At 39.7% G+C, this 14,568-nt stretch overlaps 1 protein-coding gene across 1 annotated transcript in view; it reads right to left on the reverse strand.

Moving 5' to 3' along the window:
* Nucleotides 1-14,265, reverse strand: part of TRPM5 (transient receptor potential cation channel subfamily M member 5) — a 36,037-nt gene extending 21,772 nt beyond the window's left edge. The window contains exons 1-9 of the mRNA XM_005486574.3: nucleotides 14,149-14,265; nucleotides 13,014-13,194; nucleotides 11,623-11,789; nucleotides 8,442-8,622; nucleotides 5,974-6,038; nucleotides 3,948-4,139; nucleotides 2,522-2,624; nucleotides 1,516-1,634; nucleotides 545-895 (exon numbers count right to left, since the gene is read on the reverse strand). Coding sequence (XP_005486631.1) covers nucleotides 545-895; nucleotides 1,516-1,634; nucleotides 2,522-2,624; nucleotides 3,948-4,139; nucleotides 5,974-6,038; nucleotides 8,442-8,622; nucleotides 11,623-11,789; nucleotides 13,014-13,194; nucleotides 14,149-14,265 — 1,476 coding nt within the window. The remainder of the gene's footprint in view (nucleotides 1-544; nucleotides 896-1,515; nucleotides 1,635-2,521; nucleotides 2,625-3,947; nucleotides 4,140-5,973; nucleotides 6,039-8,441; nucleotides 8,623-11,622; nucleotides 11,790-13,013; nucleotides 13,195-14,148) is intronic.
* Between the last annotated feature and the right edge of the window lie 303 nt (nucleotides 14,266-14,568).

Genomic DNA, 14,568 nt, shown 5'->3' on the forward strand with positions numbered 1-14,568 from the left:
ATGCATCTATTGCACCACTGTGGATTATAGACATTCCACACTGGTCCCCCCATCACATATTCTCCTTGTCATAAGTTGGCCAGCACACTTGCCAGGGCCACATCACATAATTGTGCCTATTTCTTGCTCTGTGTTCTGGCACTCCTTAAAAAGACTAAAATTATCTAAAGGCAAATATCAAATACTGGATATTACTGAATATCAATATCTGAGTTCTGTCTACTTGTACAGAGTATAAATCTGAGAAGAGTTTTGTGTACAAAGGTGACCATTTTTAGACCTGGGATTGAAAATCTCCATTGCCAGCTTTTCTTTCTCCTAAAAAGAAAATTGCCTTTCCAGTACTACTTCTTGAAATTCTGTACAAGAAAAGCAGACCACTATTTTTATGTCTGATTACTCCATACTAAATGTAAATCTTATTTGTATTCCCCATACATCTTTAACTAAAGCTGTTCCCTGCCCCACCCCAAAGACTAGACCTAGTTAAGGTTGTACAAATTCTAAATTGGAGGGGGAGCAATGATGCAGAGTTGTGACTCACAGATTTCTTCTTGCCTTCATGTCTGAGGTCTTGATAGAAACCTTTGCATGCATCATCAAGAAAATCCTTGAGAACTCTGGAGACCTCAGTGAGAGTGAAGAGGGGGCAGGTGTCCCTCTGGTCACTTTGCTGCTGACCAGTGCGCCCTGCCAAGGTCAGTTTGCTTTCTTCATGCTTCTTCAGGAGAAGCTCATAGAGCAGACATTTCTGAGAAATGGAACAGTAGAGTCTCTGCAGACGACTGTAGGTCAGGAATTCATATATGTTAGCCCCATTGTCAATAAATAACTTCACAAATTCTGGTTTGTTGTTGACTAGAGCATCCATCATCACTTCCTCCAGGTCACAGGACTAGATTGATGAAAGAGGAAAAAAAACCAAACCAAAAAAGGAAATTTTGAGGGTTAATAATGGATGGATGATGAGAGAGCTTAGATTTAACATGAGGACAGGCACATTTTGTCTTCCACCAGTCAACAGTGAGTACAATGAGGAAGAGGTGGAACTCTCTTCATTTTTCTCTGACAAAATGTCGGTGCCAGCATTAATGTTACAACATCAACATAAATTGTGTGCTGTAGGACTCGGTGTGAGGTACCTACCACACTGGGTATTTGTACAGCAGCTGAAAACAGTGACATTCTTCATGCCACCTTCTAACAGTAATATTTCCCTGCTTTTTGTGCTTTGGTTTGTTTGCTTTAAAGGTCTGTATAGAAGGGGAGAAAGATTGTTGGTCTCAAACAGCTCAAGAAAGGGATGATGACCACTGAGTTATTCCTCTGTCTTCAGCCATTATCATACAGGGGCCCAGAAAGACAAACAGCCTCAGGAAGTATAAACCCCCGCCCAATCTCTCAGTAGAGTGTGCAGGTAGTGATAAAAACTGAAGCAATCTTTTGGGTTGCTCCAGTGTCCTGTACACAGTGGAACATACACTGAGTGTCCTCTAAGACAAAAAAGCCTGGTACCTTCCACTCCACGTCACCGTTGAATATTTCACTTTTAGCAATGTCGACCCTATTCCAGGCCACTGCCAGTTTCAGTTCATCCAGATATTCCTGAGCCTCCTGACTCTGACTTTTACAGGCTGGAAAAAAAATAGGAAATGCAAATAAAGTCAGTACTTTACAGTTATGTTTCAACTTTACAGTTATGTTTGAGTTTAATATAGTATTGGTACTTCGATTAGCAATGCAAACTCTCCTTCAGCTGTCACAAATCTCTGGGTTGCTTAACCAGAAACCCTTCACAACAATGTTTTCCTAAATTAAGAAGCATTAATATTAAAAAATGTTATTTTTTTCTAGATGAACCCTATTAACAGCATTAAGCATTAATGGCTGTTGGATATTAAGAGGGACTCTGGCCTGCAGAAAGCAGGGGACAGGTCTGGCTGTTGGTTTTGCCTTGTGTCAATTGGCACATCAGGAACAGAATGTCTTTTTTCTTTTTTTGCTCACATGCTAAGTTTAAGCTAACAGAAACCATTAAGTTAACAGAAACTGAAATAGATGGCAGCACAAGTAATGTATTCTTTCAGAAGATATAGTGGAGATTTCTTATAGGAGAACTGGATTGTTTCTGAAACAAAGGTAGTTTTGGTCTACTTGCGGGTTTTGGTTCTGTTTTCATTGAGGTTTCTTTTATGGTTTAATTGGAATAATATACTGCTCCAGTATATTTAAGTTCTTTTACAGCCTATGTTATTAAGAGAAGCAAGCAGTGAAATAAAGGGGTGGCTGAAATAGAACCATACAATAGCATGAAATTTAAAAGCAAACACTAGTTTAAAGGAAGCTCACAAGAGTTACAGTAACTGCCACAGTTAATTTATCAATAAACAAAAGAACAGAGCATCAGAAATTATATCTGATCCGACAGTCAACTGAATTTGCACTGGAAAAAGAGGAAATATATTTATGGCATAGAAGTCAAGTAAGACAAACATTACAATGTTTGCTTATTGTATCTCACCTTTTACTAAGGCTTTCAAAATGACTGTGTCTAGTTCTTCTGAACCATCTTCCTCAAAGTTGTGCAGAGTTAGAAGATGCTGGTGTGAAAAAATATTCTGAATCTGTTTGGAGTCGAAACAAAAGTCATTTTACACAGTGTCCTTTAGATGCACAATAGTGCCCAAATGCCCAGGAGAGATCACCCAGATGGTATTTCCCAAAAATTTACATTCTAGTTGTAAAGCTGAGGTTTGGGAAGCAGGCCAATATTACTTGTTTCCCATATATAAATAACTCCTAAGGGGGGGATTTTTTACTGCCTTTTCCGAGTGACCTTACCAGGATAGGAGGAATAGAACTTGGATATTCTGAGATCCAGTGCTTTAATTAAAAGATCCTTCCTTAACTTACATTCTTATTTGACTCAAAGTCACGTTATAGCCAGCATAACATTAGTTTCATTTTACCTCATCCTGCTTTGACATTTAAGTTTTGCTCTCTGAGTTGTTTATTTAAAAGCAAAGTCTCTAACTCTTCTCTGAGTTGAAGTCCTCAAATATTTATATACAGTACTCTTATCTTTCCTTCTGCTTCTCTATTTATTGAGTTTTCTTTCTCACAGTGCAGCTGCACTGAGACTTTGTGAGCCTCTGGCAATATTGCTTCCAGGTGCTTTTCATCCCCTTTTGTTAGTGATTGGTAAAGTTCTTCCTAATGGAATTAATATGAGGAATTTTTAAACCTGAGGATTACGGCAGGGAATGCAAAGAATAAGTGGTGAGCCAGGTCAGTAGGACTTGGTTTATCTCAGAGGCACACAGTGCTCTTCACACAAGGGCAATCTCAGAGTGGGCATTTGTTCCTAAAAGGCTTGTGCAAATGTGCCCCAAGACAAAGAGTAAAGAAGATCTCTGAATCTGTTTTGTCTTTCTGTTTTAAGAACAATGATACTTAAAGAACAAGTAACTGGTAATAACAGTTATCCTATAACAATAGATAGGATCATTTCTAAGCACGCTTCATTCTACTTAATTTATTCATGCTTATCCACAGCATGGTTTCCATTTAACAGCTGTAGGTCATGAATTAGGTCTCTTCTGTCACAGATGCACAGGCTGCACAGCTGTGGATATAAATAATGCTTGGTGTCCCACAGGAGGACTGTTGGGTTCCTGGGTGCTGGCTGTTACTTGAGGAAGTAATTGAGGAAGGACAGAGCCCTCAGTGTTCAGTGAATTCCTGGGGCAACAAAGCAGTTTGCGTGATCAAATGACCACTTGATTTTTAATGCTAGAGAGGCATTCTATGGCACCAGTGTCAAAGCACTGGAGTTCCCAAAACTTCTGAGCAGCTTCTTGCCAAACCTGTACTGAAGGGGCTACCAAAGCTGCAAGTGTTAGGAGATGGCTTTGTGAACATGATGGCTTATCAAACTGTGAACTCACTGTCACTGTCCACTGGAGTATGTCCTTCCACGAGAAGCTCTCTGCAGGGAATTTCTCCTTAAATTGCTTTTCAACAGCTTCTGGCATGATAAGCTGTGGGTCATTCATGAATGCTGCTAGGATGTCCGCTGTACCTCCAGACCCTGCTAAGATAAGCCAGGGAGCAGAATTTTCCAACCCGCTGCAAATTCTCTGTAGTTTAAAATAAGATGTTTTTAAAATTCATAAGTGGAAAGAAAATGTTTTTCAAGAGAAGAACTTCTAGCAAACCAGGAATAAATGTGTACCTAAATCAGATTCACTATGGAATCAGTCCAGACTCCTCTAAGCTATTAGGATTTTTTGAATTCTGTAGCAGGTCATCCATGTATGGCCTCTGACTATGCTTCTTTTCATGACACATCTGCTGAGTAGCTAAGCAACCCGATTTGGACAAACAATGCATAAAATTTCTTTGACCCTGACTTTTTTTGTTTTTTCCCTGAAGTCTCTGTTTCAGCACAGTCAAGTGCAAGGGAGTAACCCTGTACAGAAATTATCTGCAGGCTTTTTTGTATAGGCTTTTTTTTCTGTCTGCTAAACCTGGCAATATGTTCTGAAAATCAGGAATTTGCCTCTGGGTTTACAACATTGAGCTACAGGAAAAAAACACTGAATCATAGCAACTACAAGAGTTAAAGGCTACTAATTCTATTACTTGTGCAATTAGAATGAGTCAGGCAGGTTGTTGAGAGAGGAGAGCAGAGGCTATGGCATCATAATTGCAAAAATGTCTCTTTGCTGCCAGTCTGTTTCTTCCTCTGGAGTTGTACAAGAGTGCATTGATTCAATTGTGGCGCAAGGGTTTTTTTCTTTAGTTTAGATTTTGAGGTTTTTTTTAAAACTGTTTGTAGTCTCTGGTGTGTATTATCCATTTTAAGAAATCCATTTAAGAAGTTGATATTCTAAAAAAGTGTGGCTAGTCATCCCTTCCCAGCACATATCAGTTTAGAGGATCTCCAGCCATTCGCTTTTTGTCTTCCAGTCACACTGTTCTGTAAAACTTTGAAAAGAGGATTTAGATGTCATAACATGGGATTTTTCTAAATCAAAGATACAGGAAACACTGCAATATTTAGCTTCTCATGAAAGAAAGGAAGCAAGCTCATGAGGTGATGTAATCTTTGTTTAAGCAGAGATTTCTAATACGATATGAGTGCATGTTTTAGTCCAGCTGACAAAAGTTATGACAAGATACAAGAAATTGAAACTAGAAAACATCCCCAGAAAGGAGTCATTATTCTGGAAAGGGGTTACCAGCTTGCATGTCACAGTCTCAGCACCTGGAAACCTTAAATTATAGTTAAATTACGTCTCTCTAAAGGTTTTCTAGACTGACAGTACCATAAAAAAGATAAGTAAAGTAGAATAAAAGTCAAAGACTATTTCCTTGTTAACAAGTTCTTTAAGATGTAGAACCACTCAGGAAAAAAAATCAAAACTGATTCTTTGCTGAAGAAGATTTGGGATTATTATCAGACAACACTCCAGTCTTCAATCCTACCATGTAGTTTTGCTCAGTGGAACCAGGACACCCATTTTAAATGGCACATCCAGCAAACCTGGTCTTGTGCTACCTCTGAGCTTTGGGGCTGAACAGCACTAAAAGATTCTTCTTCTTTTTTTCTTTTCTTTTTTTTTTTTTCTTTTTTTTTTTTCCCCTCAAGTTATAACAGAGTATTTCTCTTTCCCTAGATCTGGAGCTGGTTTCTGTGGGTTTGTTTTGGGTTTGGATTCTTTCATCCCACTGGACAAGTTAGCAATGGAAGTTTTAATGCTCAGCTGGTGCCTATTCAAAAGTAAATATTTCTCCCAAACAAATACTCTCAAATTTAATATTAACAGAATTCAGTCCTTAATGGTGTATAGATGTGAGTTTTGACTTCATGTAAAGTGCCAATAGATATGTTTGTCATACAGCCAAATTCTCCATTAATTACTTGGCACCAGTTTATTTATTTTTCCAAAGCTGAAAACAGCTTCTTACCTCAAGTGTGCCTGGTCCTCCATTTACCAGCAAGCACAGCACAGGGATCTCGATGCTACCTGTTCCTGTCAAACACAAGATTTAATTTTTAAAATGTAGCAGCTTTTTAAACATCCTATTGCTGTTTTGCTGACCCCTTGAAAATATTTCTCCTCTTATGTGCTGTTTTGGTCTCTACATTAACCTGCAGAAGGATGTGGCAAGGGAAGAGAATAACACACTGACCTAACAGAGGGGTCCTGGCCTAGGATTCAGGACAAAGGCACCTTTGCCTTGGAAATTTTGTGTGATCCCAGGCAAGGACTCCAGGTTGTTCTGATCTCAGCTGCAAAGCATGGATATTGGCACCTCTGTGTGTCATGCCAGTGCTGGCTTTTTCAGTTATTTATTTACTGCAGGGGTGTCAGGCTGGGGAGCAAGGGAGCTGCCCTAGGGTGCAGTCCAGGGCTGGTGGGTTTCCAGAGAACCATCTTCCAGCAAGACACAGAGGTGAAAAGCTCTCAGCTCATCCTGGGCGTTATGCACGTGCCCAGTGTGTGTTGGAAGGGGGACTGGAATCCAGGACAAAAGCCTTCTGAAAGGAGGATTTGAGAATATGAAGAGGCTGACTGTGTAGACTGGGCAGGATGAGTCAGATAAAAGTTGATAGGAACCATCTATTTATTACTCTGCTTAAACAGCCTAAAGTTTCGTTCAGCACAGCCTGGTATGGTGATTAATAACAATAACACAGTCTGATACTTTTAAAAGAAATGCTAATGAAATATTTAATATGTCATAGTACTGGGGAAAGAAATGAGGTCAGGGTCCCTGTCCTAAGCCATCCTCCCACAGGGGCCCACAGAGTTTTGGATGGTTTTTAATGCAAATGCTGAATTCTGCAATGCAAAGGCATAGATTGGCCTGAAGGAGCTCAATCAAAACAGTAATATCAAGAGATTAATGCCTCTTTCAGATGGAAGATAAAAAGCATTTGGTTCAAACAATTTTTTGATGTTTCCCTTTGTAGATCTCCCAAAATTCAGTACAGATCTCTACTTGCTATTTTTTGTATTTCTTTTGAGATGACTACAGAGATAAGGTTGGACTGAGCTGTAGCCAGGATATGTTTGGCAAGAAATTTAATTTGTTTTACTGAATGGCATGGCATTGTCACACCTCTCTAACGTGATGCTCTTTGAAGAGTGACCTCTGGGACTACAGGCTCCTCAAGTATGTTTCAGGCTACAAATATTCTTCATTTGCCATAGATTTAGTTAAAATTTAGCCAGAGGAGAGTCATGTGGATTCTGACTTTACGCTGTGAATCTGGAAAGTCCTCAATTGTAAAAAATATTCAGTAAATATAAATATAGATAAAATAATTATTCTTAAAGACTTCTAGTTGGTGTTTTTTTAAACAGGGAAATTCCACATGACCTTATTAAAGTGTTGTACTATAGTAAAGCCACATAGTTTTGCTCAGCTTGTTTATAAATGAGCTTAAAGGAATGACATTGGTTTTGTCAATAGAAGATAACGCTGCATTCAGTATGTTCCAGCAAAGTATTTGTCATATGAATCAGCGTTGTTTGTCAGAATTCTGTTCCCCTGAGATTTGTTCAATCAGATTTGGCTGGTGAGCAGAAAGAGGCTGCTTTGTAACTCTCAGCACTGCAACCTCAGGCTACCCTTACAGCCTTCCTGTGGTTGTTCCCATCTGAGTCACCAGGTAAGGATTCTTCAGGTGTGTTTGTGCTAGCAGGTGCCTCTGTGCTACCACCCCGTGAGCTGTGAAAGTGGAGATTCCATTGATGCACACAGCTGTGAACAAGTGAGCTCTCCCTCCTGTTTCAGCTGTGCTAGCACTGCATGTATGGCACAAACAAAGCAAAGGTAAAAACCTCTCAACCACTGAGTTTTTTTCCACAAATACTAGACCTGCCCAAAACTCACTTCTTATTACAAAAAAAATCACAGATTCAGATGGGCATTAGATGCTATGGTGTTTACCAGGATAAGATGTTATCCCTAAACAAATATGGCTTAAAATATTTCAGGGGGCTTTGGAACAAGTCTTTTCTTCCAGTGTGGGAGCAATTCAAGACCCTGTGTGTGAGAGGCGATGAAAGTATTCAACAGTGACTATCAACCTCTTAGAACCACCGGTAAAGGCACTGAAGCTGGATTTATTTTCCATATGTTGTCTTTTAAGGCAATTTGAGCTGTGCTTTGAAGGCCGGCTTTGAGCTTCATTTAAGGAGATGCAATAAAAGCCCAGATTTTTGCTTCAAAGAGCACCTTTCTCAATGTCAGAAGTTACCGTCATCGTGCCTCTCACACAATGACAAATGTGTCGACTTGGTCTTGCCTCTGTAGGCCCATGTGAGGCTGGAGCCACCTTTGGGGGTGACTGGGGCCCAGCTAGGGCCAGGCCCCTGCTGTACTGTCAGCCTGGCTCAGGCTGGATGTGCCCAGAGGCTGCTCACCCCCGTATCCCGTGCGCTGCTCCGAGATGTGCTTCTCCAAGGCCAGGCGCAGCTTGCCGGTTCCGTCCGGCTCCTCTGCCGTGCCGTGCTCCACCAAAATGAGGTGGGAGTGGTTGTGGTCCAGGGAATACAGTGGGCCTTGGGTGCTGTCATCTGACTGGTAGCGTACAAGGCTTTCACTCTAGAGGCAGGAGGGGAGATGTCAGTGCTCTCTGCAAGGCCCAGCCTGTGTTTCAATATCCTTCCTCCCCGTTTCTGTGCTGTCTGCACCCTGACACAGCTCACCACCTGGGAGACACTTTGATGGACCCTTAGAAAGGGTAAAGATAGAAAATCTGTTCCTTCTGGAAGCAGCCAGATTTGGCAAGACTGATAGCTGGAGTCCCTCAAGTTTCCTTCTTGGCCTCTGCAAAATATAGTGATATCAATCATCATCTCTGGAATGCAGGTTTTGGAATGGTTTATGGAAAGGGCCATGAGACCTGATAATTGTGTATGATATGAAGCCTCAGCTGGAGTAAAGAGGGGCAAACTATTCATTTCAGTAGTGTTTTGTCCATGTTTAGGCCAGTGAATGAGTTAGCCTGCTCCATGTCCCTGTCAATTTATACACAGCTTTACTCAATTGACAGGGTTGTATGAAATCTGATGGTTATTCTCAGTTTGGAAATTACATTCTAAAAGAGAGAGTGGCTGACAGATTTTAGAAAGGGGAATCCTCTTTTATTTTCGGTGAGTGGTGTTATACTTTAAATTATTTATGAATTATTTTTTTTTGCATAAACTCATCTTCTAGGTAAAACAGAACCACTGCTACAGTCTTTTGTTCTAAATATTGCACTACACATGGGCTTCTATATGTACACTTTTTCAAACTCCCCTTTCTTTCTTAATAAATCTTTCTATCTGTTGCCCATCCACTTTGAAACAGCATTCCAGGCTGTAAATTCTGATTATTCTGTTTGATTATTCTTTTTCATTTTCCTAATCACTGTGCTCTTGCTTACAGGAAGATTAGCACAACTGTTTAAAATCTTGGCAGTTGTCACTGTGTATTGCATTTCCCCCCCACACTAAAAAGCAGTAAACTTGCATGTTTCTTTCTTCTCTCTGTCTCTCCTTCCTTGGGGAAACCTCCTTCACGTAACTAATTTCCTTCAGATTTTGCTTTGACAGAGGGTGTGCCTCTATTCTGCTGCCATGTAACATCAATCCTCCTCACCAAAGATCTGGCCTTTGATTAGGACCCCGAGACACAACAACAAATTGAAAGAAGCCTTTGGGGATTTTCCTCTCTATTCCCTGAAAACGTGGATGTCATCTTTCAATGATGTTTAAAGCAGAAGAGATAGGAGGGTGTTGTATAGAAGTAATGATATTATAAAAGTTTTATAAAATTAGACTTTGTTCTGTTGAATTTCCAACTTAGCCTATAAGTTACCATAAGAAAGAATCAAAGGAATAAAAAGTCAGTTAAAAAAACAAACTATTCTAGTAACAGAGCTGTTCACACCTACAAAAACAAGAAATCTGCCCCATTAGAATCTGTAAAAAATTATGTAAACTATCCAAGAATAGAGAAATTTGATAAACACACAAAATGCCATTTACTAACCAGTAAATTAACTAGCAAAAAACTACTAACCAATTAGAGTTGAACACAAGAGCTATGAAAACTATATAAAAATTAGTTATGTAAATAAAAAATTAGGTTTTCCTACCTAAAGAAACTAAATCTCATCTGCTTTACTACAACAGGAGCAATCCACTGATTTCAGGGCTTGTTTTTCCCCTTGCTAGTGGGGGTTGTTAGCCCTCTTTTATACAACAAGCTGCTTGTGTTAGTGCCAAATATAGAGAGAGTTGGGTTTAGATCAACATCCCTGTCTGTAGTTCTTTTGTCTTTAAGTTACTGACTAAAAACCAAAATATCTTTGGGTGTAAGCTGTGCCAGAAGTCATAGGGTCAAGAATGCTCTTTGCAAAATATCCCTTGACAAAAAATTTGGGATTTAGTTGAGGGGGAGAAAATAAAAAGAGCATGCACTTGTTTTGTAGCTGCTGATACGAAAAGATCCAGATGCATTTTCATCACTTGGCCTAGAAGGGAGGTGAAATATTTTGTATTTGCAAACTTTCCTGAACAAAATTCCCAAACACGATGAACCAAATTCTTTCCTTTGAGGCCCTTTTGGCCCAGTTGCCACACAAATAGGTTAAAGTCTTCCACCTAAAGAATCCCACCTGGTAGAGCACACAAGTAGCTGTCATTGGCAAAAGAAAAAATAAAAATAAAAATAGAAAGACCAATGACAATAAGTTGCTGGTATGGTCTGGCTATGGTCTCTCAGCCTCTAGCTGGTACTTTCAGGCCTGTGTGAAAGAACTACTAGGTGTGAATTCAAAGAGCTGTCTATCATTTGTTTCTTAGCTTCTGCAGGGTATAAATAGTACAGAGAAACTGTCACTCACTGTCATTAAACACCTATTTTATTGTTATAATGTCCTACTTAGAACAGACTGTATATCCAGTGACAGAAGGGAATGCTATTTCTTTTTTTTCTCTCCACTTTTGTGTCCATTCAGCAGCAACACTTTCAGCAACAGTTTTGTTGGGTGAGGTTTTTTATTTGTTGGTGTGTTATTTCTGTTTTCTTCTCAAGAACTTTGATCCCCCTGACCCAGTTTGAGGATTCCCTATAACTAGGTGAAATCCTGCATGGCTGGTATTTTTAGCCTGTTGTATTGAGCAAATTTTTTGTATTAAATAACAATTAATTGGCTACTTAAAGAAAAATTTGTCCTGGAATATTTGTCTGGTGTCTCATAATATAAAATATGCTTTTTGCAGTGTTTATGTAATAGCTAGGAGTAAGTGCTTCTGCAGTAAGAGGACAAGGGAGAAATCCATGCAAAGTCCATTATTCTGGGATATTTTCTTGACGTTCAACCCTGTGCTGCTCTCTTTTCTGATGCCTAATGCTGCCACCCGCTGGGCATGGAGGGCACAGAATTTTCCAACAACCCTTGAGCTCTGTTTCTGCTTTCCTCCCAAAACACAGATTAAACCCCACTTCTGTTTGTTTGTTTCTCTAAAATTATATCAAAGTTGTTCTGCCAACGAGTTACAAATTCTGTAAGGGTGCGGCTCACGTCTGAACAACAGAATAGGAGAGCAGTACCTTTGTGTTTTCCAGGATTTCTCTGTGCTGGATTTCCCTGAGTGAAGCTATTCCTATGGCAATCACACTCATGGTGGACGAGGTGCTGGCCAGGGCAAGGTCTCGCACTGCTTGCACCAAGTGCCTTGTCACTCCCACACGCAGAGCACTGGTGAAAATCCAGGCACCTGAAATGGTGTTTAAAAAGCTGTCAGGGAATTTCTTTGTATTGCAATGTGTTTGTGTGTCAAGCAGCATGACTTACAGAACTAGATCTAAGGATTTTTTTTAAATAGATAAAGTGAAGGTAGGTCTTGATGGGATATAGCTTTTAGAATTAAAACACATGCAAAGTAAATAAGACTTTAATAAGGGAAACAAGAAGAAATTGTGAGCTCAAGCAAACATTCTTCGTATATCATGTGATTCAACGTGGCCATCTTTACTCTGATGTTAATATGCTCATCAAGAATGCTGTGTCCACTCTGGAGTTACTCACTGGCTACATGTGAGCAGAAACATCCCTGTGCCAGGTTTACAAGGAAGAGGAAAGGGACAGAGTCAGGGAAGTTACTGACTTGAACTGAGGCCTAAAAACTCCCATGCAGTCACCTCTTAGCAGAAGAGCTCAGTCATAACCTGCCTAAACTGGAGTTCTTTCTGCTGTTTTTGTGGGTGTGTGGAGCGTGAATTCTTCAGGATAATAGAATTTACAGCAGTGTTGTTACAGTGACAAGGAATTTGGAGAACACTAGGTAAACAGCAAGCTGACCTTTTTCATATCTGTAACATAAAGAAACTGGGGATCTTGATGCTGCCCAGTCTGAAGTACAGAAAGATGGAGGTAGAGAATATCTGTGTGGCACAAAAGCACCAAAAAGAGCTCTGGTACTGGGCTGTCTCATTACAAAAAGCAAAGCTGGTACAACCTTGTCTGGAGCACTGAAGTTAACCAAGAGCTTGCTTTGAAATGCTCACAGGTATTTTCACTGTATTTTGCAGGTGAGAATGCAGAAATTCTTATTTTTGACCTAAATTCACTCTTGTTAAAGTCAAATTGCTCTGCTCTCCTCAGAATTATTTTGTTGTGGCACAAAAGAGGGGCAGTTGTATTTGGTCCCATTTTGATGCTATATTTCTAGTGTCACCTCTGAGGGAATAATATCAGGTAATTTCACACTTCAGAAATGGTTACCTAGAGAGATTTGCTTTGAAACAACTTATTTTTGCTACTATAATACAATAATTTTCATTTTCAAAGGTATTTACATGTAGGTTGCATTCAGCAAAGTCTTGAATTTTCAAAAATAATTGTGTGAGCAGGCCCATTGTAATTTCCAGATCACTAGGGGCTAGGTGTGAGAATATCCATCAGGAATACAAATTTCTTCTTTGAAGCCTAAAGCACTCACCTGTGCTTTCAGCTGCCTTTATAAATCCTTTCTTTAAGGTGTCCCGTAGCCAAGGCTTCATCTGAAAATCTTCTTCTCCCCCTACTAAAGAGATAACCAAATTGGGGGCCGGTAGGTTCCATTTGTTGAGCATAACTTCAAATATAATTCCAGGGTGAATGGTACTCTGGACCTTCATAAACTTCAAGAAACACAAGAAACGCCCAATGAATAACAACAGCACAGAAAAATACAGTAAAGGGTCTGTTCATGGTAAATGCAAAGGGAAATTATCATCAACTTGGATATTTAAGAAAAAATTATTTGAGCAAGATTTGACGGAGAACTGAATACTTGAATTAACTTAGCAGATTTTTGTATAATTGCCACCTCACTAATTGGGTCAGTTCCATGGGTTAGTTCTGTGTTGCAGACTGACAAATCACACTCTCCCTTACAGCTTTCTCTTGAATTGCCTTCAGTTTCATGGCAGCCTAGGAAAGCCAACAAATTCTGTAGGTGTTTTTTGTTTCTGCAAAAGCTGAAATATTTGCCTGATTTCATATCTGGTTTTTGAGGACACATTATATTAATCTACTGCTTCTTCCAGTTCTGTGTATATTTTGGTTTTTTGCTTAAGACTTTATGGTGAAACAAAACCTTGGGGCAGATTTCAGGAATTCCTAGGAATTCCTTCTGCTCTAGTACTAACTTGTGCATGGGGCAAGTGAGGAAGTGGGTTAGTCCATATACATCCCTCTCTGCTTATCAGCAGAACAGAGAGAACTTTAGGAAAACCTTGAAACAGCTCAAAAGTATGTTTAAAATGTCACAATCCATAGTGATTAATTTTTGGTGGGTTCAGCTGAGGAAAGGATACAAAATGAAGAGAGCAGAGCACATAACTGATTTTTCTTTTAAAGGGAAAAGTGATCACCTGTACTTGTATCATGTAATTGCAAATCAGGTGATTGATTTCTGAATATTAAAAGGCCATGTTTTAGATCAAACTCATGTTCAGGAAGGCATGGTCCTCAGTTGGGGCATAATGTGGTGCCTCATTCTGTGGCACATCGACCCTCACTGTTGCAGACTCTGCATTTACTGCTAAGAACAGCAATACTGTAAAAGGGTTAAAACTCCTCAGTGCCCATACCTTTCCATGGTTCTTCCCAGAAGCTGTGAAGTCTATTTCTCCTATACAGTATGGTAATTCTCTTTTGAAGGCTTCTTCTTTGTCACTGCCACAGAGCTTGGTTTCCATTTCCTCCATTGACTTCGTAAGGTGATGGAGCACCAGAGGACCAAGATATTCACTGAGATGACAGAAAGTTGGCAAATGAAAAGCCATGTAAACTGGAGAGGCCACAAAATCCATTAAAATATATCTAGATGAGGTTTTAGCCAAATGTTTTACTTTTTTTACTATCATGCCTGTAATGGTTAGCTAAAATTGGAGGTCTTTGTACCAAATGTCAGATGCTGCATACAGAAGGCAGATTCCACACCAGCACTGTGTAGCCTAAGGTCTAAAAAGGCACAAAGAAATAGGGCTTCCTGAACTCTCATTCAGCAG

Source organism: Zonotrichia albicollis, chromosome 6 (genome assembly GCF_047830755.1).
Source record: "Zonotrichia albicollis isolate bZonAlb1 chromosome 6, bZonAlb1.hap1, whole genome shotgun sequence".
In the NCBI taxonomy this organism is placed as follows: Eukaryota; Metazoa; Chordata; class Aves; order Passeriformes; family Passerellidae; genus Zonotrichia; species Zonotrichia albicollis.